The 25,921-nt window shown below is 37.0% G+C and overlaps 2 protein-coding genes across 11 annotated transcripts in view; one reads left to right on the top strand and one right to left on the bottom strand.

The window, feature by feature from the left end:
* Positions 1–25,921, bottom strand: part of LOC134538740 (serine/threonine-protein kinase 26) — a 473,430-nt gene that overhangs the window by 424,556 nt on the left and 22,953 nt on the right. For 2 of the 4 annotated variants that reach the window (XM_063380212.1, XM_063380210.1), the window contains exon 1: positions 22,434–22,558. The exons of the other annotated variants lie outside the window; for them this stretch is intronic. In XM_063380212.1, the coding sequence (XP_063236282.1) occupies positions 22,434–22,502 (69 nt within the window). In that variant the 5' untranslated portion in view covers positions 22,503–22,558. Of the gene's footprint in view, positions 1–22,433; positions 22,559–25,921 lie in introns of those variants that run through there. 4 annotated transcript variants of the gene reach the window in all.
* Positions 5,806–21,238, top strand: LOC134538739 (uncharacterized). Of its 7 annotated transcripts, XM_063380199.1 has the most exons (5): positions 5,806–7,635; positions 7,771–7,926; positions 9,248–10,067; positions 10,466–10,688; positions 11,833–21,238. In XM_063380199.1, the coding sequence occupies exons 1-5, from the start codon at positions 7,505–7,507 to the stop codon at positions 13,395–13,397; spliced, it is 2,895 nt and encodes a 964-aa protein (XP_063236269.1). In that variant the 5' UTR covers positions 5,806–7,504; the 3' UTR covers positions 13,398–21,238. The 7 variants fall into 7 exon arrangements, with proteins under 7 accessions (XP_063236269.1, XP_063236270.1, XP_063236274.1 ...); XM_063380200.1 differs by having other exon boundaries at positions 5,806–7,926; XM_063380204.1 differs by lacking the exon at positions 11,833–21,238 and having other exon boundaries at positions 10,466–11,211.

The raw sequence follows: 25,921 nt of genomic DNA on the forward strand, positions 1-25,921 counted from the left end.
CAGGACCGGTAGAAGCATATGTCAAAGCCAAGACGGGCATCTTAGATTCATTAATAAAGGTTAATAGGGTCTTGTTCGTTAATAAAGTATATAGGTTTGTGGTAGGCTTAATGTAGGTTGCAAATTTATTCTGAAAACATAATTTTATGTTACAGAATTATTTTTTACAGAGACATGGCGTTAAGTGCAGCAGAAAAGATGAGAAGGCGGCGACATAAATTAAAATAAGAGGGGAAGTATGAAGAATACAAAGAGAAGCAGAGACAACAAATGAAGAAAGTCAGAGACAAGGAAAAACAACAGCTTTCAAAGCTCAAAAAAAGAAGACAAGAGGCTATAAGATTGGAAGAAAGAAGGGAAAAAAGAGAGTAGCTAGACATAGATGCTTAAAGAAAGAAAGACAGAGAAGTCAAGCTTCTCCATGTGTCATGTATAAGAGTGCATGTTCATCGGGAAAAGCCATTAAACTTGCTAAAATGGCACTACCAAAATCACCACGTAAGAAAGCATATGTAGTAAAAAAATTGTTAGAATCCATCCCAGGCATCAACGATATTAATCAAACTAAGCACACAAATTCATTGTCTTTAAGTTCAAAGACTATTAGTAGTCATTGAGTTTTATTAACGTGATGACATTAGTAGACTAGCCCCTGGTCTGAAAGATGTAACAACAGTAAAGCATAGTGATGGTTCTAAACAAAAGCTCCAAACTCGACACCTTTTCTCATCAAATCGCGAAACTCATGCTTTGTTTTGCGAAGAGAATAGAGAGACTATAATAATTATAGGTAAAAGCAAATTTAGCGAACTGCGACCTAAACATGTAAAATATTCCAGTATGTTGCCACACAACGTTTTTTTATGCAAATACCATGAAAATTTCATTTTGACTATAAATGCCTTGCATTCTACTTTTCCTTGCTTTCCCAAGTACACTCAAAATTTCTGGGATAAATATCTCTGTCAACCTCACAGAGAAGATTGCTGGCTAAGTAATTGTGAAGACTGTAAAAATAAGCTCCATAAGTGTATGGCAAAACTGTTAGAGGAGAATGGTGCATCATGTGATGTCAAGTGGCATGTTTGGAAAGAGCTACCAGAAGGTCTACGCAAGGTTGTAGAGGTTGACAGCGCAGAAACACTCGTAGCATATATCAACAGTATTTGTAATGAATTTCTAAAACACTCATACACAAAAAGGGAATAAACTAATAGTTATCGAATTGACCGATCTAAGACTACCTCTCCACACCACGAAAAGAAAATTGCACTGGTACAGGTAGACTTCTCGGAAAATTACACTTGCATTGCCCAACAGGAAATACAAAGTTATCATTGGAACCAGCCACAAGTATCTTTGTTCACTTGTAGTCTGTGCTATGAAGGAAAGCATCACCCTATTGTTATTGTTTCTGATAATTTAAACCATTCAAAAGATACCATTGTTGCCTACATGCCCAGAATTTTTGATGAGATTCCCACAGAAGTAAGCGAAGTCAGAGTATGGTCAGATGGACCAAGTTCTCAATTCAAGAATAAATTTATTGCTGCCAGCTTGAAGCCTCTTGAAAAGAGACACAAGAAGAAAATCATGTGGAATTATTTTGCAACATCACATGCATGGTAAGGGACCGGTAGACGTTATTGGAGAATCTGTTAAGAGGCAAGTTCGACAGGCAGTGTTGAGTGAAAAATGTGTTATTTATAATGCTTCTGATTTTTGCAGCTTAGCGAAGCAAGTCAGTAATGTCACTGTATTGCACATGTCTTGTTAACGAAATTGATTCGCTGAATAAGCAACTGGACGTGAAAAGCATATTTGAGGAGGCTGACACTGTTCCAGGAATTACGAAAGCACATTGCATCATTTGGGAAAAGAAATGCTTGAAGACCTATACCCACACAAACAAAATCTCACAGTCAATTTATAGTTTTCCTTCAAACTTTGAAAAAAATCACAGAGTTCCGGTTTATAACCTTATATATGACAGTGAAGATAACTCATCTGATGATGATGATGTGGAACCGGTGGGTTCCATCTCAAAAGTTGCAATAACAAATGGAAGTTTTGTTCTTGTTGAATTCAGTGAAGAGAAAAACTCGCATATTAAGTTTCGATATGTGGCAATATGTTAAAGCGAAATCGATGAGCAGTATAATGCCAATATAATGTCTCTTAAAAGTGTCCACAACAGCAAGCAAGTTTTTAAAATTGATGAAGAATACATCACTTTTGTCAAAGAAATTCAAATTGTCAAAGTTTTACATTGTCCAGAAATTGTCATGCGAGGAAAGCGGATGCATTACAAATTCAAGGAAAATATTAACATTAAAGAAAAGTAGTTCTTTCTAATGATTAGACTGTGCATACATATATGATAGAAAACAGAAATTTTTATTACATAAGTTGTAGTAACACAATACCAACTCATTTATACAGTAGGCCTAATGCATTGACAAAGCACCTTTACTTAATTTTTCGTTTGTTTTATTTGTGCTTTAAAGTTTTAAGTCCAAAATTGATACGAAGACAAAATGTAACGTTAGTTACCGTAACGTGAGTTACCAACATGTTAGTGCTTACATTTTATTTTGACAATTGAGGTATTATAGGCTATATGATTCTGTAACTTTACTGATTGAAATTTGTAACTGTATATTTGGCAGGATAAATAGCATTTAATTTTTAAACTGACTATATGAGCAGAAAATTAGCATCGGAGATATAATTTGAGAATGTGATGTCCCTTTTATGTAACGTGAGTTACTAGACAATTTGGTTTATTATTAAGTGCAATATTAATCAGAAGTACATGAAAATTGAGGATATTCTTCATAAATACAAAATGGATGTTTTCTTACATTTTTAAACATTTTCCTTGTCTTAGAATGATGATAATAATAACACAATATACTTCAAATTAATTGTCAAACCGTAACGTGAGTTACCATGGACACACACTTAGCCATTTTACGAAAACTTGCCTCATAATCAGCTGTTTTATGTTTACATCACTCCAAAATGTAGAAATGACTTAAGTGTACGGTAAGCAATCTTTCCGCTGACACTACAAAGATGTTTATTTAATTGTTATGACTTCTCATGCATACGCAAAACAATACCGAAGCACATCGAGATTATCTGTATTGATTGCAAATAAAAAGTTAGGTCTATGATATAAAGAGTGATCACTTTCGACATCATAAATAAAACAAAACGGTGCAACAAATTTACTACAATTTCCTTTAGTCAATAGAAAATATTTTCGAGTTCCTTCATGGGGGTTCCTGTGACTTAAATTGCGCTTCTTGACTGTGGATTGGGGCTTAAATCCCTCGTCGGAACCGAGATCATTAGCTACGATAAAAAACAATGTTATGAGGATAAAGCTTCGATGGTACGCATGAATTGGATGGTGAAGGAGTTTGGACCGGAGGGGGGGGGGGGAAGTGAAGACAGAGTACCCTAAGAAACCCTACCTGCTTATGGCAAAGTGTATATACAATTAAGAACATTATTCCACAAATATTTTTTTACTGAAAATAATTGCCAAAATATTGAGAGAGTTGCTAGAAACAAAATGGCAACAGACACAAATAGGCATAAGTATTTAGCAGTTAACAATGAGACACAACTGTAACTGTACTAGCAGAAAGGTTTTTTAAGAATAAATCACATTAAAAATATGCTTTGCACAACCAACTTCTTCGGAACACAGAAAACATTCTCTTTATCCTAGTTATTTCAAAACTGCCAGATTTCAGAAACTGGACTTACTTACTACTCATTAAAAAAAAAAATGGGTGCGTGTACTTCTTATGTACCCGCGTTAAAAGCTATACTTACTTGATGTAACAAAAAACTTTAATTTTGCATGCAAATAAATAATACACACAAAATAAGAAAGGACTGCAGTGATTTTTAAACACGGTTGGTAAAATATAAATTTAATAAAAATTTTAAAAAATTAAATCAATACTCAGTATTCAATATTAATACAAACTCGTGCATAAGATTAATTACTTCATTTAATAAAACTATCGAGATAAATTTTAATTAATAATTAAAATCAATAAATATACTAAATGTTTAATCCCATTTATTAATTTGAATTATTTACTAACATAAGTGATAATTTATAAAGCAAACTAATTATACATACGGGAAAATAACTTCCCTTATATGAATGCATTTGAAAAAGTTTATACAAACAATTTCCATCACTAATATTCACAATATATAAATGATTTTTTTAAAGATATGGACCAGAATTCGATCTCGATAGCTAAAGTATAAGATTTAAAAGCACGTATATAATTCTTTAAATGTATGTAGCCCTTTTTTCATCCTGTGAAAATTTCATTGCATGGTGCGCGCGCATTGTAAAAATTCACTCTCATCACTCTTTCATAACGCGTCTAAAGAAGTATACCTTCAAAAAAAATCTTTTTAATATACAAAGTGTAGCGAGTATCCCAATTTATAACAATTAATAAGTTATAACATACATTTTGTACGTTTCACTGAAAATTTGAAAATGTTTTCTTGTAGCATGGAAAAGGGGGGGGGGGGGACGAAAGAAGCTAAAAGAATGTATTGTTGATAGCCAGTTTGTGGAGGGGATGGTGAGGGGTATGGTGTACCCCCATTACAGCGAGGGGTCCTCCTCCGGGAAATTTTCAAATAGAGATTCTCTTTAACGCCTTTTCAGGCTAGCGTCTTCTTAATAACCTGAAGTTTTCAAATTTGAAGTGCCACTTATGAAAGGCATATCCATACAATGCCACTGCCGATGATTATGTTCTAATATATGCATATTCGTTCTTTAAATGATTTATGCCATGGGTAATTTTTATTTGATACAATTTCTTGACATACGCCATTGCTGTTTTTTACTGTTTGTTACGGGGAAAAAATTTATGAATGCAAAATAAGAAATGAAAAAATAAACCCATAGAAAAGCCTAAATAGGCCTAACTGCTAAACATGTATTGCGGACAACACACAATGACGACAGCACAGACAAACACATTCAAACTTAAATATCAGACAGCACAAGAATTCCGCTGTAGGAATTTAGTCATGAAAAAGTAATAACAGGACACACGAACACAGTTCCCGAAACGTCGCAAATGTTTTGTCATACGAAACCAACTGTCTTCGTCGGTGTTGTCGTTGTGTTATCCATAATATCTATCTTCATCGTTGTGTTCTTATATTTACTGCGTTGTCCAGGTTTTGTTGTCTGTCTACATTTACTGTTCTCGTTGAAACTGTCTCGTCGTTGTTAGCCCATTGTGTTCGTCTGTGCTGAATTACTTCCACGGAATTATTGTGCTGTCTGATATTCCTGTTTAGGATTATCGTGGGTTTATCTGTTTGATTTCAGCTGATTTCGGTTTTTTTATGTCTTTTTCATTTCTTATTATGCATTAGAGAATTTTTTTTTCCCGTGACAAACAGTGCAAAACTGCAATGTCAAGAAATTGTATCAAATCAAAATGCACATTCAGTGGCCATAAAATGAGCCACATATTAGTCATCCGAAGCTTGTAAATGAGTGGCTGTAGGCAGCCATGTTGTCTCCCTGACTACGCCCTTGATCATCACAATTAAATATTGTGGCAGCTAGCATCCAAAGAATTTCTTTGAAAAACAGCATTTTTTTTTACAGTGGCGTGGTAAACAAAACATCAGTGGTGGTTCAACGGGAGACCTCAGAACTAAAATTAAAAACTGAAGTGACAAAAATAAATCTTCTCCGGGACACACTAGGAGCTTAGAAGTAAGTTAGTATTTTTTTTTTAAGTGAAACTGCTTAACAGCTATAAGAGTAAGTCGAGGCGATGACTCGAGTGTAACGAAAGATGCAACGCTCAGGAGCGAGGGCTCGATTAGGAAAATAACGAATTAAGTAGAGTCCGACCACTGTGAGGCTCTTTGCAGGTTTTTTTCGATGCCATGTTTGTAAGAATTGTAAATCTTTAGTGAGAACCATCCTCTCTTCCCCCCCCCCCCCCTTAACGGGGTACTTTACTGTTTAGATTTTATCGTTCAAGTGAATTATTTCATTTGTACTGTTTTATCTTTCAAATAGATTACTGAAGTGTGAAAATTTAATTTCTTATTTTATTTTTGTAAAAATATATTGCTATACATTTTAAGTGCTATTGGTTTATTTAACTCCTGTTGACTTAAGGGGCCCACCTAGTCAGGGGTGTATCTGTGTCAGTGAGGCGGGATTACAAGACAGCTATGATATCCGAGCAGCATCAATAACATTAACGGCGGAGAAATAAAGATTAAGTTGTAAAGAAAGTCCTTAAGGGGCCCGCCTCGTCAGGGGTGTATGTGTGTTAGTGAGGCGGGATGATAAGCGCGACGCTCGCTGGTGCTTCCAGCGCGGTATAGCCTCTAAGCGCGAGTCTCTGAACTGGCGCGCATTCGTCTCGTCGTCACAGGATAACTGTGAAATTTGAGCGGTGACCGTAACATTATATGGCGGAGTAATGAAGATAAAGGTGTTATGCAAGCCCCTTAAGTGCTTTCAAGAGTCTGTACTGATTGTTGTATGCCTAAAAATTACTCTGAAAACACGCGTTTTAGGCATTTTAACGCTTCTAAAAATACAGTTTAAAAACTTAATCCGAAATTAAAAGTACTTTTCGGGCCTAAGCGAACTCTTAAATGCTATTCGTAAATAGGCCCCACTCGGATATCTTGAGTAGTTTTGAAATCGCGTTGTTTTTCCTGAAGCTCTGCACACCGTATGTGTGCCCAGGTAGGCGGGCCCCTTAAGGGCGCCGCCTACTTGGAGAGCGCAGAGACGTGCAGAGCCTTGGAAATCCGGCTTTTATTCGAAAACTATTCCACGTATTGTTTTGCGGTTTGGCTACGAAAAGCATTTAAGGAACAGCTTACAGGCCTATAATAGTGAGACGTTCTATTTTCCCTTACTAATAGGTAAGTTTTGACTGTGAAAATGGCTAAAACGGCACTTTTTGCGGCGAGATTTAGGTAAGAAGATTCATTTTCCCGGGCTTCGGAAAATTATAGACCCGTAGAATGCACCTTTGTCTTGCGTCGCGTGATAAAAAAAATATAGTTTCGTAGATGAAAATCGATGGTTCTACGATGCAGTTCTAAAGCACTGCATGCCAGTAAGACACTCCAGTGAAGTGGCGCCACCACGCGCTCCGCTCGGCCGCTATCAGTCCGGGAGGGGAAGTAGCCTTGAGCGGCGGGAAGGTGGGTATGCGGGGGGAAAAGATCCGGCTGGTAGGGGGAGTGCCCAGCTGCTGCGTGTCGCTAACCTGAGTCTAGGGCAGTAGCTGTCTTTGACAGACGCACAGTGCGAGGTGCGAGATAATAGTTCGTACATCCATCATCCTGCGTGCGTGCTCTGATACTTGTGAATGTGTGTGGGTGAATTGACTCGCGTCAAGTGCCAGTAGAACGTTTAGCCTTTATACCCATTTAGAAAGGTTTGATTTACAAAGGTATGGAATCTGCGAGAAAGCAAGTTTTGAATGAAGACAAAAGAAGAGGTAAAAAACGTCACTTGCGTCTGAATGCAGTTCGAAAGAAAAGGAAATGGAACAAAGGGAAAGTTTTACGTTTAGTTGACGGCAGGTAAGTGTGTTGTACATTTATTAAGAAACATGTAAGCCTTCACTTTCAGTTGAAAAGTTTATATAGCATAATTTTTTTATATTCATTTACTATCCATTTAAGCTGTATTAAATTTAAATGTTCTTTCTTTCACAGGCTGCGTTACGTGAAAAACCATGAAACAAGGTTTTCCAACTATACTTCACATGAGTCTTTCAGTACATCCAAACACGCGGGGAATATAGAAAATGCTGTTGAAAGGAAAACCCAGACAGACAGTGAGACTTGCTACATAACGTTGTCTCCAGCAAGGTTTGAATAATAGTTTTTTTCAACAATTACTTAAGAATAATTAAAGGGCAAAATGCCGAAAGAATGTGTCTCTCTTACTTTTCTAGCACGGATAAAACGTCTATAACGCATGAATACCTGTATATGAATATTACGTAGGCCTATACACATACATAAAATAGTCCACTACATTACTGCATAGTTTTATAGCATGCTTTCCCGTATGAGATTCATGAAACGTTTCCTTAAATGTTTCCAAATACTTCTGCACTGAATGAAAATTAATAAAAAAGTAATATGCCTGTTCTTGACACATTTCTCTTAAATGTCGTGTGTGTATGTATTTATAATAGCTTACATAAATACGTTCCATCATTTTATGACTGAGAACTGAAAATTAATTGACTCTACATCGGAATCAGTAAATATTCGTTATTACTTACGATTTTTCACAGATTCAATTTGATGAAACATCTCAATCAGTAAACTGTAGAAAACTACATATTAACTTTGTTAAACCAATAATTGAAATAGTGAAACATATTAATTCGCAAATTTAATTTGTAAGATTTCGCGCTCAATTTATGAGGCGGTATTTTTTCATAATATAATATTAGTGTTTTCAGTCCACATACTTTTAAATTCAACCTAAATATTATATCTAACTCAACTACTATCATAAGAAATGGTAGCGTAGTGGTCAGGTCATCGGCTTTCGGCTGCAGACAACACGGATCAAATCATTCTTCCGATAAACTCGTTAGCAAATTGTAAAGTAGGTAACAGTATTCTACAAACATAGGAATATGGAAGAAATAAAAGAATATAATCTTTCATTTTTTATTTTAATTACTTATGATTAAAATTTAGATCTTTATTAACACTTATAAATAGTACTTCAGTTGCGTAGTTACATTTTATGTTAAAAGAAAGTTGAAGGGTTATACCTAGTAACAATTGTATATAACTTATGTGAGCGTTTTCAAAATATTATTTGTTTATAGCTTTTTACTGTTACCATCGCTGAGCGGTTGGAAGTGTTGTTGTTTGCTGTATTCAAATACTGTTTAACATATCTTCCATTACGCCTACAGTTAATAAATTATTTTGTTTTAACGGTTATATAATTAAAATATTCTGAGACGTGGTATTTTTGTTTTACACAGCAATGTTGTAATTTCACAATTGGAACATTGAGCCAAACTTTGCGACATAATTAATGAAATATATTATTAATTTTAGCCTACTAATTATGTCAACAATAATAGTTGTTTACAATTTTAATAGCGTATTTGATTATTATTTCAAGGAAAATCATATCTTTAATTTTGTTTTGTTTTAGGTGTTCCACCTCTCCCGGCGATACTGCTTCACATGATCAAGTAGACATCGATGGAGCAGGTTGTTCGTTTTGGACAAACGAAATATTGGCGACACCGCAGAAAGTCACAACTACTGATTATCCTACAGAAGAATATGATGTTACTGGAATATTTTCAGACACGGAACAAGAGTCAAAATCGGTCACATGTGACTACGCTCAGCTTCTTGAAGGCGTGGAGAAACTTTCGTCACCAGCATCTTCACCAGAACAAACCTCTCCTAAAAAAACTTTCAGCTCTGAATCATCAACCTTTCCGATACAAGGCCGTCGACTGTTTGATGTTGACTTTCTATTCAAAGAAATGTCGCGCATCAGCCAACATAACAAAGTGTTTCAGTGTTCGTTTGAAAATATGCGATTAATAAAAGAACATAAAAATGGAATGATAAGTAAATTTGATTTCAAGTGTAATATGTGTGGTACTGTTGAATCTATTTTCTCGGAGGACCCCCAAACAAATAAAGTCAACTGTAACATGGCATGGGTGAACAGTATGTTGTTAACGGGCCAAAGTTTTACACAGTTACAAGACATAACTTCAACTTTGGAAATGCCTTGCATGGCCAAGGAGACTTTCAACAAATGTCAAAAATCCCTATCTTCTGTTATACACGATGTCGCATGTCAAAGTATGGAAGCCGCTGGCAAAGAAGAAGCAAGATTGGCAGTAGAAAATGGCAGTGTGGATGTCGACGGAGTTCCTCTCATAGCAGTTGTCACTGATGGAGCTTGGTGTAAACGATCGTATGGAAACAAATATGATGCTCTTTCTGGGGTGGTAAGTTTGTGTATTACGTAATCTTATTGCGTGTTGAATAATAATTTGTAGGCAATCTGTGTTATATCAGTAATTATGTATTATTAGTAACTAAAATAAGTTCATGACAGTGTGAACAACACGTAATAGTTATTTTGTTAATATTTCCTTCTTTTGTAGATAAATGCGACAATTTAAATTCTTTATAAGTGCAAACATTGTATAGTTATTTTGTGATAGACCTGTTTGCTAGTATGAAAGTCTTTTAGGCCTACCGGCATAGAGCCATATACTTAGAGCCTATTGGCATAATGCCAGACATTCGAAATAATGTAATTATCCTGATTATACAATGTTCGTTACCTTACATTAAGTTTTACAGCGAACAGATTAAATATGCTTGTTTTTTTTTCTTATAGGCTTGCATAGTAGGAAAAGAAACAAAAAAAGTTATCTTCGCAAGCACTAGGAATCGATACTGCTGCATATGTTCACGAGCAAACAGTAAAAATGAGACGCCAAAGGACCACGTCTGTTTCAAAAATTGGAACAAGTCTTCAAATGCCATGGAATCTGACATCATAGTGGAAGGTTTCAAATGCAGTGTTTCCATGCATAACCTGAAATATCATCAGCTGATTGGTGAGTCACAAGGTGATCAGTTAATTTCAGATGTTATTAATTATTATGTATTTGTGTCGATAGTATATTTTCGAAATAATTTCAATGCCGTGTGGTATTTAATGTTTTTATTTCCGACGTCGCACGTTTCATATGTTTTCATACAATGCTGCATATTGTAACGAACTGAAATGTAGCGCTTTTGTAACAGCTACTTCCTAAATATACAGAAAGGTATTAGCTCTACAATGTTTATAAATGTAACCTCGCGAAGAGTAGGTACTAAATATTGTGAACTATATGAAAATAGTTAGCCTCAGAGCAGTAACCGAGCGCTCTGATATGCCTACAAGAAGAACGTGCATATGTGGCCATTTCGAGTTAAAAATGATTTGGTAGTTTTCTGTAGGTATTTTTCAGTGAGCCATTGTATGTAAGTAGTTGTGTTAATTAAAGAAATGTTGTCTTGCACTTGTATTTCATACCCCAGAAATAGCATAGCCATACAATTCAGAGCCTACCACTATGTTAATATATGTACTTCTTTGAGAGCTTAACTGCAGATTTATGTCTTGGTATGGTTCTTAGGAATATTTTTAAAGGGTATGCAAGGTATAAAGTTTTCCATTTAGCCGAAAAAAGGACCCAAAAATATTGTAAAGTATGCGGCCTTAGTTTTAATATTTGTGAGAAATAGAGTATTGAAGTCTTATCTTGTTTAAGGCCATGTTACAGCGTTTAACGGCCCTTCAAAAACAATAATTTTTAATCAATGTTTTGTCTATACAGAAAAATCACCCAGTTTTAACAATACCACCTTAAACGTTTTATTAAAGTATTGTCATACCAATAAACATAACAGTTTTTTTCCAATATTTCTAAATAAGTTAACGCCAATTTTTTGCCCGAAAATGAGATAAAGAATGACAAAATAATGCATGCGGCCGAATTATACGTGGTAGATTTAAATAGCTTCTAAGGATTTGTTCACAGTTTCATTTCACGGAGTCTAGAATTTTCTCAATTCATTACATTGGAAACTAACTGATAAATTTAACTCATTATTTTCGAAACGCTGCAACATGGCCTTGTATTTTTTTTCGTATATAAATAAATACCTATACATTTATCACATTAGTACGTAGCGTGTTGTAAACATTTTCAGGAGATGGCGATAGCAGCATTATGACCCAGTTGGTGAAGGCTCAGCCATATGGTCCAAATTTTACAATCACCAAAATTGAATGTACTAACCACATACTGCGAAATTACCTTCGAAGGATACGTTGTATTGCTCAAAAGACGAAAAACGAAATTGGTTCCGTTTCTCCTGTTCTACGAAAGGCTGTATCTGACAAACAACTCCGCCTTCGAGCTGCAGTCACCGGAGCTGTGCAGCATAGGCGTGCTCAAAAAGAGTTTCCAATTCACAGAAAAATTGAGGAGTTAAAACTTGACATTTACAATGGTCCATTTCACGTATTTGGTGACCACTCAGGATGCGCAATTAGAGGTTATTTCTGTAGCGGATTGAAAGAAAACGAGGAAAACCTTGTACCGCCTCTTCAAGAGGCAGGTATATGGTCAGAAATAATAGCAGCTCGAAACATTGTTGCACATCATGCTGTAAGCCTTTTACATAATGTCAATACTAATACAGCAGAGTCTTTCAATAATGTGGTTTGCAAGCATGTTTCAAGTAAACGAGTAAACTTTTGTTTGAGTGGTGGCTACCAAACAAGAAGCGAGCTCTCTGTAATTTCTTTTAATTCAGGTCCTCAAACACAGTCCTTTATCCATAAAGGTTTAACAAACAGTAGTCCTGGAAACATCACTAAAGCTCACATACAGCGCAAGGAACGTTCATCAGAGAAAAGAAAGCTCAGGAGGCTGACAAACCCACAAACATTTAAGCGCAGAAAGTTGTATGTGACAGGTCCTGACAAGGATTATGGCTGTGTAGAACAACGCATACCTGACATGGAACCAGACGAATATGCAAGACAGACACAGGAATTTCTCGCTAGTCTTTGTAAAACGGATGAAGAACGAGAAAATCTACAAATCGCTACCAAAGGGCAAAATGATTCTGTTCTCTGGAAATCAGAAAGAATCAAGCGACTGACAGCATCAAATTTCGGTAGAATCTGTAACATGAAGAAATCCACTAAGCGAGCAAAATCCGTTGTCAATATATTGTACAGTAGGTTTTCAGGGACGGAGGCCACAAGGTATGGATTGGAAAATGAGCATAGCGCCATTCAGGATTTTGAAGTGAACTTTGGTAAGAAGGTGGCTCGCTGTGGCTTATTCGTCGATAAGGAACACCCATGGCTGGCAGCAACACCTGACGGTCTTGTTGGAGATGATGGTATCCTTGAAGTAAAATGTCCTGCCGTAGCTGCCAGAATGTCTCCACAAGAAGCAGTGGAACAGAAAAAAGTAACATTTTGTAACATTGTGGATGGTAAAATGTTTCTGAAGAAAGGACATGCTTACATGTACCAAGTGCAGGGACAACTGCATATTACCAATCGTAAGTACTGTTATTTCGTCCTTTGGACACCACGTGGCTTACTAGTGCAACAAATTGAAAGAGAGAACAGTTTCTGGAAAGAAAAAATGATCAACAAACTGACACAGTTTTACATGACGTGCCTTCTACCGGAAATAATAGATCCACGTTATCCTAGGAATATGGAAATCAGGGAACCTGATAATACACTGTAAACAATTGATGGACAATAGCCTTACATGTAAGCCAAAATTACCACAAACAGTACAGGTAAATTCCCATTTTTAAAGAAGGATATTAACAACAAAAATGATTTCATAAAGATTACAGTTAGGCCTATAGATTTTTGTTTTCTAGTCCAATAAACAATTGAAACATAGAAAATTGGCGTACTAGTTTGACGAAAGATGTTTGAAATGATACAGTTATACAGACAAGTGCCCAGTTGCCAGTTTCCGTGCCAACAGAAAAAAAACCTTATGTTTGTGTATGCTGTGAAATACTTAAATCAATATAATGTAACAGTGTAATTGGCATGCAGTGTCTTATAACTTTGCACTTAGATTATATTATTATGGGCCGTATCTCATTGTGAATCGTTTTAAAAGATATACGTAAAATGTTTGTTTCACTCTACATGTTATATTGTGCGCTGATAGTTTACTACTAGTATCGAGCAGCTGTTTATTTTTATTTTTGGTTTTGATGTATTAACATTAGTTTCATTATTTGTATTTGCACCGTATTATTTATCAAGAGTGTTCGAAACGAAATAATTTGTTATACTGAATCTGAAATAGTTGTATGAATATATTTATTTTTGTATGTTTAAATATGTAAGGTGGAATATTTTTTTGTGTAAACAATTAGTATGTATGTTCAGAGCTATTGTATTGTAGCTATTGTCTCAACAGTTTCAAAACATTAAGCCAGTTTTTTACCATTTACTTAAGCTGATTCATGGTGACAACTGTCTTATTTTGTGGTACAAATTACATAGATGTATAACCTGTATTAAGAATGAACATAACAATTCTCATAGATATAAAATGTAAATAAAATATGTAAATGTGGTATTGTTGAATGAGCATTAGGTGTTGTGTGAATAATATATTTTGTTATGAATGTTGTAATTTACAAGAAAGATATTTATATACATATGTTGTAAAATATACACATATCCATACACACTTTGCAGCAAGTGATTTCATTACATACCCTTCCATTTTATTTTGGCATTTTGTATACACTGCCAAAGGAAAAGTTTAATTACGATTTACTACCAATCTTTACAAAGTGCCTACAAGAGGTTTACATTTGTGGATACATGTGCCTCTGTAGTACATTATTATTGTAATAGTGAACGAATATTAAATTCACACATCTGGTACTTTAAAATTAAGTAGGAATATGAAGAAAACATACATTATAGTATTTGTTACATTAAGAAGGATCACAAACACACATGGTATTACCCATATTAAAATAAGAATAATATATAAATACATTAAGATTAGACACATTACAGAGTTTACATTACTTAAGACCGACGACAATAAATAGGGATGTAGTACGTTGAGTAACATTGTCATATATTACATGACAAATTAATCCTTTAGTACACTCACTAGGTCATTGAATAATCTAAGACAATCATAAGAATAAACTCAGGCAATATAGAAAGGCCTATACGAGTACACAAACGAATAAACATTAGACTACTAGTTAACTTACAGTAGAACAAAAACTAAACATGTCTTAATTTTTTATAAAATATTTCATAAGTTTATTTATGACCCGCAGTGAAATTTACAGTTTTTTTTTGTCCTGAAATAAAATTGCATTCGCTATGTTCTTTCTAGACATCGTTTTCCGCACTATCTCTTAAAAATTGTGAGCTGTAGCGCTAAGCAGCACACAGGCTGACGAACATATAAGAATAAATTTAGCCAATCAGTGTACGCTAATGCGTAGCAAGTTTAATAGTTCAGTCGGTAATAATCTAAATTATTTGTTATTAAATGCAATAGAAACAAAACGATCTCATTTGATAGCAAATGTAGATAGTTGTTTTAAAGTACCACAAATTTGAAACACCATTTGTTAATTCACAGCCAACCATATAAGGAGTGAGGCAATCATCGTTTACGTAACATATGAGAGGCTAATATTGATAATGGTGTAAGTCACTTATATTCCGAAGCACTAGTGTTACATTAAATATGTTTCATACGAAAGCCCCTCTAAATTATTTAATATTTATTAACTTTCTCACAATCATTCAAGCACTTAGTTGGTTCTGTCTTTTAAATATCATAACAAATAATTGTTTTGTTAAAAATTGGTAATGTGCCTTATTCCACTATCATTCTAAGCCTTTCATATCATTGCATGCAGTTACGGCATTCATTATAAAAGGCCACTTATATTTTCCGAGTTTGAATAGGAAAATATATCTTTATTCGTTAACCATTTTTACTAAAGCCTGTTCTACAGTGACACGGAACCGTAAGCAACGGAAACGCATAACGGAAACTCAAACGCAATCGCAAGAGTTGTGTTGCCAATCTCATGCCGAAGCGTTTCCGTGTCCGCTTGCGTCCACTGTTGCAAGTATATTAAAATATTCGTTTTTGTGCGTTCACTGTAGAACGGACCTAATGATTTATAAGAACGGCTGAAAACAATAGCGTCCGAAATGAAATATGCTAGATGTATTTTACTGCAGAACAATAAACGGCGATTGTTTCATCAGCTGCAAAATATTGCATACAAACACAACTTTAAAAGCAACAGAGCATTCGTTTAATGGGTAATAATAATTATATTATAGTTTCTTCATTCCAAAAGAAAGTATCATGGCATAAAAATATCTTTCACGATTCTCTGAAGTGTAATCTGGCCTTAGTTCAGCGCGGAAATCCTAAACAATGACATTCCGCCGCATGCGCCAGCCAAGTGTCTCGAGGTGCCGGCTCGGTGCCGGGAAGCGGACACCACGTTCACTATCTGCCTCGCGCCCTTTCCCCTGCCCCCGCACTCTCCCACCCAGGTGTCTGCTCGGCGGTCGGGTGGGGGAAGACACCATCCCGCTAGTGATGGGCAGAACGGATCTTTTGACCGAATCGGTTCTTTTGGATCAGTACCGTGAGATGATTCGTTCAGAACGATTCGTTCATCTCGGTCAATTCGTTCTTTTCTGTGTATGGGATCTGGCTCTTTTATCAGGTGTCGTAACTCGTTCATCCTTTAGAGTATTACGTACGTGTTTTTGTATTTGAATTTGAACATTGCTTTCCGTAGCCAGTGAATCACAGTTGCGTATATGAAACAAGATTATTTATATTTTATTACTTTTTAAGTTACAAATATTAATATATATGCTATTTACACTCTAGTGACAGTAAAGTGTTTACATGTAGACCAACACATTTAGAGAAAAAAGACAAAAATTTAATACTACTGCAATTCAGTATGAAGAGAAACAAATGAAGTAGGGGAGAGTAGGGTATAACGGGGTACTTAGTATAAATCGCTTTAATTTATTGTTTTAATATTGCTGTATCTGTCTGAAAACATCAGCATGCGTAGATTAGAATGTGAGTTTAATTCTGCAACTAGTACCGTGTCTTCTGAAATATTATTCTTGCAGAGATATTTATTTATTTGAATGTATGCACACTACCCTGTTTTACCCAACTGGTTGGGTAAAACGGGGTACAGAAAGCAGATTTTTAAAATGATTTTACATGTGCACTATAAAAAATTCTGAACAACATGTAGTATGAAAAATAAATACAAATGTCAGTAAAAATATGAGAATTTAAAAAAAAATCAATTATAAGCCTTCACCTTACATTTTCCTCTGTATTTGCAGTAAAACTTCACAAAAACATTGGTTTGCGGAAAATCACAAACATTGTTTGAACAACAATAACACAACACTGTTAATTTTGAGGAAGTGGTTAGTCTAAAAGCATAATCTTACTATGTATAATACAAACTTGCATATGCGGTGAACCCAAATATCTGACAAAACATATGATTGTTTAATTAGCCTAATATGGCATAGTAGGCCCATCAGAACACAAAATAAGGCCAGAGTCTTTATTCCAAACTGGCAGAAATCACATTCAAATGGCCTACAGTCATCTGTGTCTACACCAGCACATCCTTCATGGCTCCAAGAATGACACTTTAATCATTGCACCCAACTTTCGGCTGATTTTGAAGTGGAGAACTGTTCAGCGCAATAAATGCAAGGAACGTCATCATCATCAGACACACGCAAAGTTACTGTTGGTATGGATTTGTTGCTGTCTTCTTTATTCTTATGTGTTTTAGAACTGTTTTGAGATTTAGACACACCAGAATTTTTCCTTTTTAAAGATTTTGGTGAAGCTGACTGAATAATAATTAGTTCGTTCTTATATGGCGAGTCGGTCAGCACAGCTGCCTTGCCACGTCGTCGTCCTCTTCCTTCTGCAGGATTCCTTTTGACATGGGAAATCGGCATCACTGTAGTCGGTGGAATTGTGAAGCTACTGTTTGATGAAGCATTTCGATTGTTTTTATCAGATAGGCCTAAACGAGATTCAGTTGGTGAAGATACCAAACCAGATGTCCCAGGAATATTACCAACACTGACATTTCCATGGGACTCTGAAGGCATTGTGTAAGCTCGATCAGTTGTTGCAGCAGTCACTGGAATATCACCTACACTGTCATTTCCACTCGGTTTTGAAGGCCTGGAGTTAGCTCGGTCAGTTGTTGCAGCAGTCAGTGGAATATCACCAACAGTGTCATTTCCACTCGGTTCTGAAGGCCTGGAGTTAGCTCGGTCAGTTGTTGCCGCTGGCTAAAACATCCAATCTGGGAAGATACTTGCATCAAGGGGAAATATTCCAGTTCTTCTGAAACCATTTACCGCAGTTTCCATAGAAGCGGCCTTCATAAATGCAGCGCCATAGAGTTTCCCGATCTGGTTAATTGTAATGGGACGTCCAGGATGTAAACGAACCCATTTCCTTGCTTCATCACTATAATACTGCATCAATGGGGACATGAAGGAAACATCTAAGGGCTGCAACCTATGGGTGCAGTGTGGGGGAAAACACAATAGGACGACATGGTTTTTTCGAGCATGGTTTTTATTTTTAAAAATAGAAAAAAAGATAAAGTCAAATTACAATTTAATTACATGGGCCTACAACATTTTTACGTTTCCAATTTTTTTCCTCACCGATACAAGACTTTTGGTTGACTGTATAAATGTACTGTAGGTAACTCTGTATAACATTTAGTATGCATAACAAAACTGTTTTTAATTATAAAAGTCATTTGCACAATTGATCGAAAAGATGATTAAAACAGGAAACTGGTTGGACAGAACGAGGTACTACCCCGTTTTACCCATTACCTGTGTACCCTGTTTTACCCTACATGCAGGTTCTCAAGCAAAAAGACAACAGAAAATCTTAACACCCGTCAATTACATCGGTTACTATGGCACAACATAGCAAATATAATACTTTACTTGAATACAACTTACCATAAAATATATCTGCAACCACTGATTAAATATTGTATAGCCAATACACGCTAAACATTTTAGTGAAACTTCATAAATTTGTAATTTCCATTATTACGCACGAAAGAATACTGTGCGACACTTCATACTACCTCACTCTAGTGACGACGTATAGAGGAGTAACTTACCAAACGTACACACAGATAGCACCACGTGTACGGAAAATAACAGTGGTACCCCGTTCTACCCAACTACCCTGTTTTACCCAACTCTCCCCTACATTAATTAACCCAAAAATGGTAAGTGTGAACATTTGTAGTTACTTTCCCTGTTATTTTTTAATTCATACGGTTTTTTTTTTTAGTTTTTTATTTCCAAATTTGTGTATGTGAATGTGAAAAAGCAATTTTAAACCACTACTTAACAGTTGACATTTTCAGGTATAGATACTTTTCATGTTACCCTATTTTATTTGATCAGTTATCGTTTGCTCTTGTGAACATGCGCACGCTGTGATTACTAATTCTTCAGACTCCTGACGTCATGAATCTTACGAACGAATCAGACCGGGCGCGTGACCGGTTCTCTCATCTCGTTCTCTCGTTCTCTCCGCGTTTTCGTTCTTCCGAATCTTTCAAGGTACCGGCTCTCAAAGAGCCGGTTCTTTACATCGCGAACGAATCGCAAGATTTCGTTCTCTCAAAGATTCGTTCTTTTTGAACGAATCGTTAACGAACGACCCATCACTACATCCCGCCTTTCGAGGGGCGGAAAGCCACGGCGAGTAGTTCCAGCGTCTGCCGCGATTCCTGCACGAAGATGAGCCCGTCCAAGCGCGCGAAGTGATTTTCCCACGGACATAGGCGGCGCCCTTAAGAGTGTTTTTTTAATAATCTGTACCGGGCTTTACATGTCTAAAAAATATTCTGAAAACACAGAGATTTAGCAATGTTTCACTCTTCCTAAAAACGGTTTTGAAAACAAAACACGGAAACAAAACTACTCATCCGTCCTCAGCGTATTCTCGAATGTTTTTCGTGAGCAGACACCACTGAGCAGTTTCAGGAAATCGCGTGGTTTTATCTGAAGCTCTGCACATCTTCTCAGGTAGACGGGGCTTTCAAAACAGAAATGCGTTCAAAAAAAACGCCTTTTGTGGGGAATTTTTAAAAAATTATATTTTTCAATATTTCAGACTCGCATTTAACTGGGAGGCATATTCTACCCCGTGCAAAACCCTCAGGTCACCTCCCCCCTTCCCCCTTCAAAAAAAAATGGTTGTCTGTAAAGTCGGTTTACGGACGATAGTTTAACGTGACAAAATCATAAAAAAACATTGATGAACTGATTGCATACTTTTATGAATAAAATTGAATCATTTTTATTGAATTATCACTACTTTGTATGGATACAAAGAAGGAGTGAAATGAAATATACAATTTAATTGATAAATTTGCTTTTCTTTGCACTCATTAATTCAAATATGTTTATTACGTTAACGAAGAGATTATTTTAACTATAACTTGTATACATGTTTGCTATTTAACTTCTTTCAATCTGTGTTATTCTGTTAAGGATAGGACGATGATAGGAAAAGTAGGAAACGAATGGGAGTGTTTCAAGTTTAATGTGCCTCGAAAAAGTCAAATCGATGGTTGTTCCAATCGAGTGGAAGAGAGACAGATGCGGCGCAAGCGTACAATGAGCGTAAAGGGACACAGCGTAACGGGACAATGTGCGTTACGGGACACTTTTTCGTGCGTGCAGCCGGCGTTCATCGATTTATTAGTCGTCACGTCAAAAATCGCCTTTTGTGGGGCATTTTTAAAAATTATGTTTTTCAATATTTCAGACTCGCATTTAACTGGAAGGCATATTCTACCCCGTGCAAAACCCTCAGGTCACCTCCCCCCCCCCTCCCCTTTCAAAAAAAATATATATCTGGGACAGCTACTGTATTGACTGGACATATCGGATGCACAATTTCGTTTTCTTTGGGCCCTGTCACACTGTCAAATTTTCACTTCCGATACCTTCCAATGTTATGTGTCAAATGAAGTTGGAGGGTTATGACGTCACCGCAAACGTCTCTGGATCAGCCACGTTTGTTTGACAAGTTGGATGACTTGAGTTCCCATAAAATAATTTTCATATAGGACGGGTTCCAAAATAAGTTGGGTGTTGGATGCGACCAGCCATCAAAAATCGAGCCAATCGAAATCGTGCCAAGCGAAAACGGAAATGGCATCAGTTCCCGTCTAAATTATTCTTTAAAATGGCGAAGAGCACATGGCCAGTTAAAGTGGTAAAAAGAAATATGGTTACAACTAAAATAAGGTTAATATGTTTGTCGTATGCGAAAACCTTTTTATGTGTAAAAATGAAATTATGTTTCTATAACTTTAAAAAATCTTAGAAAAATTATTTTATTATACAACGATTAGTATTGATTTAAATTTATTCACGTTCAAATTTTTCTTTAAAAAATGCACAAACATAATAAGTTTAAAAATTCCGTCCAGAGCTGTGATGCATTATTTAATTTCAAAATATAGATTTTAAAAATTGTACAGTTCGGGATAGCTTGGGACAAAATATAAACTTTGATAGTGTGACGGGATTTGAAACATATTGGACGTCATCTGCACAATTATTTTTGATGGAGAAAATCGGAAGCCATTTTTCCGTCCAATAAAACCCCTCCGACTGTGTTGTGAGGTATACTGGGGACACACATTTGGCAGCACACGTTTTTCGAGTGCGAACGATGGAAGAACCACAGAGCCACACACCGAAGCAACAAAAAGACAAGACTCTCAATCCTGCGAGCCTAGTGAACCTCATGATACAAAGAGAAGAAAACTGGGAAGAAATCGCTGCCTACGTGCGGTGCATTTCTCAAAGGAAAAAAAATATCTGAGAGAGAGAGAGACCAGTGAAACAGGAGCGAACGTCGCTTGACGCAACAATGACTGGGTTGAAGTAATGATAACGCGATTCCAGGCCAGTCTCCCCTACGATACTTGGGAAAGTGGAGGAGAGGGTTTTTTTTTAGTGGGTGGAAATCCTACACTACCGACCATCATGCATCATCCCTCAAGGCGGTGTCTTTGAAAGATTTTTCCATCTATAAAAAATTGGTTGTCTGTAAAGTCGGTTTACGGACGATAGTTTAACGTTACATCATCATAACAAAACATTCATGAAATGATTGCATACTTTTATGAATAAAATTGAATTATTTTTATTGAATTATCACTATTTTGTATGGATACAAAGAAGGAGTGAAATGAAATATACAATTTAATTGATATATTTACTTTTATTTGCACTCATTAATTCAAATATGTTTATTACTTTAACGAAGAGATTATTTTAACTATAACTTGTATACATGTTTGCTATTTAACTTCTTCCAATCTGTGTTATTCTGTTAATGATAGGACGATGATAAGAAAAGTAGGAAACGAATGGGAGTGTTTCAAGTTTAATGTGGCTCGAAAAAGTCAAATCGATGGTTCTTCCAATCGAGTGGAAGAGAGATAGATGCGGCGCAAGCGTACAATGAGCGTAACGGGACAATGTACGTAACGGGACACTTTCGTGCGTGCAGCCGGCGTTCATCCATTCATTAGACGTTGTCACGTCAAAAAAAAACATGTTTTGCAGGGCGACAGGGTGACAATATTCTGGCCATCATGTGAAGAGCGCTGCGCCTCACCTCCAGCCGCTGGTCTTGCAGCAGCGCACGGCCACCCAGAGGTTCCGTCGAGCTGCCATTGGACGGCATATCGCGGGTCACGCGGGTCACGTGGGCTGCGACCAGCGCCGACCAACTACCGACCGCGACTGTCGCAGCGGTGCCTCGCGCGTGGTGAGAAGGGGGGGGGGGGGGGAACGATGAAAAGCGCTATCTCTACCGATAAACGAAAAATATGCAGCTTCATTACAATTATCTAATCGAGCCGTTGTCACCCCCCTCCCCCCCTTGGCCGATAAAAAAAAACTCCCGAGGTGGTGATAAACCGAATCCGGTGCGACAGTTAATGCCTGAAATCCGCTAACTTGGAAACACACGTCTTTGCTTACCGATGGCTGGTCATAAATCACGTCTTATCGTTGACGTAGTGGTTGTACGCGTGCCCAAACTACGTCAGTCACGAGCGCCAGAGTCCAGCTCTACCCCCACGTGATCAACTTTTCCAAGGCCTCGCCTATACGGTGTGCAGAGCTTCCGAAGAAACAACGTGAATCCTGAACTGCTCAAAACATCCGACTGGGTTCTCTTTACGAAAAGCATCTAAGAATACGTTGAGGACGGATGGGTAGTTCTGTTTCCGCATTTTGTCATTAAACTATTTTTAGGAGAGTGAAAATGGCTAAATAAACGCATGTTTTCAGAATAATTTTTAGACACGAAGCGCCCGGTACAGAAATTCTAAATAGCACTAGAGGGACTTGCATTACACCTTATCTTCATTTCTCCGCCGTACAATGTTATGGTTGCCGCTGAAATCTCACAGTTGGCCAATTCACGACGAGAAGACAGCACGCCAGTAAAAAGCATTGCGCTTAGAGGCGACACCGCGCTAGAAGTACCAGCGAGGTTCGCACCTATCCAGCTTTAATAACCCATATACACCCCTGACTAGGCGGGCCCCTTAACAGATTCGCACACGAGTAATAAATTACAGTCTTCCTAAAACATCAATGGCTGAAACAAATAGGTTTTTCACTTTTTTTTTTCCACATTGTATTCTGCAGTTTTTTTAATTTATTATAATGTTTATTTCATTATCATCCATGTCCAAGCCGACTGTATCACAGAGTTTGCCAGAATGTGTTCAAAGAACACAAACTAAATAATTATAATTAAACTATTAAATGGTCACATTTAGAAAACATTAAAAATTTTGCTACCCTCCCCCTTTTTTTTCCTTCCGCAACAAAGACAGAAAATATTTTAAAGTGCTATTAAGATCAGATAATGTGTATAGCTACGATAGGTTCACTGCTTGCCGTCCTGCAGGAGCAATATCGCCCTAGTAGACGAGGGGCGCAAGTCTGTAGGATTCCCTAGAAGAGCAATCGTAGAGGGGGGGAGGGGAGCGAAGTTCAGTTGGAAAACCCTGCACCACCACTTGCACTTAAAGGGGAGGGGGTATGTTAACGGAAATTGTGAGTGAGAATGTACAGACATGACAAAAGAAAAAAAAAAATTTTATCCGTCGTAGGGAATTTATTTTTCCGTTATAATGATCGTAATGATAATCCGACATGTATGCAGTGTAAAACTCAAGTTAAAACTACTAGGCCGATCAGACCTATATGCGTGCAACAAGTGGATAAATATATGATGTTCAGAATGTTTTCCTTAAAACATAGTTTAGCTGTTATTATTACGTTTCACAGTTACGGTTCTGCAAACACAAGCAAGAGGGCCCTGCCCCCTCCCCCTTTTCTACCCACAACGCCAATTAGGTTAGAATAATACAATCATTTCGACGGAACCGCAATAACACCGCAATGCGTGTCAAAACACCATATACAGAATGAGCTGGAATTCGACTGACGAACCTCAGCAGCAGGTTCATTATGAAAAATGTAAATTAAAACATATCCATACGACTTATGATGGTTTCCAAAACTTATAAGCCTTTGAAATTGGAGCTGATTACCTGGTTTATTACATACTAGTTAGTTGTAAGACGCCTAAGGGCAAGGCACCCGTTGAAAAATCATTAATATAAAATAACAATTTAATATACACGAAATATTTTCAATTTATTATAAAACTGAGCAAATGAAAATTATTTCCGATATATATAATGATAAAAAAAGTATTTGACAAAAAATAGTTTTTAATGAATAACCTCTTGAATAACTTCATTGCGTGTGAATTGTCTCATTCAATAATATTTAATGAATTATACTGACATACTCGCGTAATCAAAATTGATTTACAGAGGTAAATTGAATATTTACTTAATTCGCGAAGTTAATTATTCAAATTAGAAAAGTAAAAGAACGATTAAAATCTCACAAGTTAAATAAAAATTAAAGCTGTTCTTTAAATTCTGACCCCATCTTTTGGTGATAAATTCAAATGCACGTCTTCAAATATATAAAATATGAAAGTGTTGCTGTGTGTAAAACAGCAAGTGCGGCTACCTGCAGACTCCTGTGGGCGACTTCCCGTCGCACGCAGGCATTCTGCAGGCAGGCGCTATCTCACAGCATTACAGTCAGTGAATGTGTGATGGACGTAACTATATATAGAATAATTCAGAACGTTTTTAAGTTGGAACACTGGACATCTGATGTTCGCAGGCTTTCACGGCCATTGTCTGAAGTAGCTTGGCTTCTAGGTTGTAGCCGCGTCCTTGGCAAATAATTCACCGACGTTTTGGTCGACATTGCAGTCGCCATCATCAGTGAGCAGTTACCTACCACCATATCCAACATCCGACAATACAAGAAAAGATAAATTCGAGAATCGGTAGAAATATCAAAACACCTAGCAAACATTAATAGAGAAGATGGCTACAAATTAAGCAAAATATGAACCCCACTCTTTAGAAATCCTTAAAACATAGCTCCACATCCAACATCAGACGCCCCTGATTAGCAAAACAGCCCAGCCAACCAGAAGAAAAGAAGGCTCTGATTGGTCCACAGCTGCAGCCAATCGGGAAGCACCTTTTCAGGCGAGAGTATATAGAGGCAGGATAACTTGTAAGAACCTCACATTCTTTACCGCGTGCTGGTCGGAGAAGGGTCAGCCTCTCTCTTTGCCTAGCCTGGCGTTCCTAAAAAGGAAGCTCAGGTCAGTGGCCAGTGCGTAAGGTGCTAGGTTCGATAGGTAGCTAGGACGCGGCGAACAGATAGGAATACCACGCTAGTTAGGTCGGACGATACGCCTGTTGTGTGCCCTGCTTTTTTCAAGGCGGGGCACCTACTTGCGATGAGTAGTAGCGACGAGGAGATGGAGGTCGGCACCGCGACGAAGCGCACGCATGAGGGCAGCGACTCAGAGACTGAACACTCTGTTCAGTCTAAAAAACCGTCAGGGCTCCAGCCCACCACAACCGAGGACGACAACAGTGGCTTCATCACTGTTGAGCGTAGACAACGCAGGCTTAAGAGTGGTATATACCCCTTTTTAAAACCAGTTATACATGCGTCCACTACTAGCCTATTTTCTCGAGA

This window comes from Bacillus rossius, chromosome 14 (genome assembly GCF_032445375.1).
Source record: "Bacillus rossius redtenbacheri isolate Brsri chromosome 14, Brsri_v3, whole genome shotgun sequence".
In the NCBI taxonomy this organism is placed as follows: Eukaryota; Metazoa; Arthropoda; class Insecta; order Phasmatodea; family Bacillidae; genus Bacillus; species Bacillus rossius.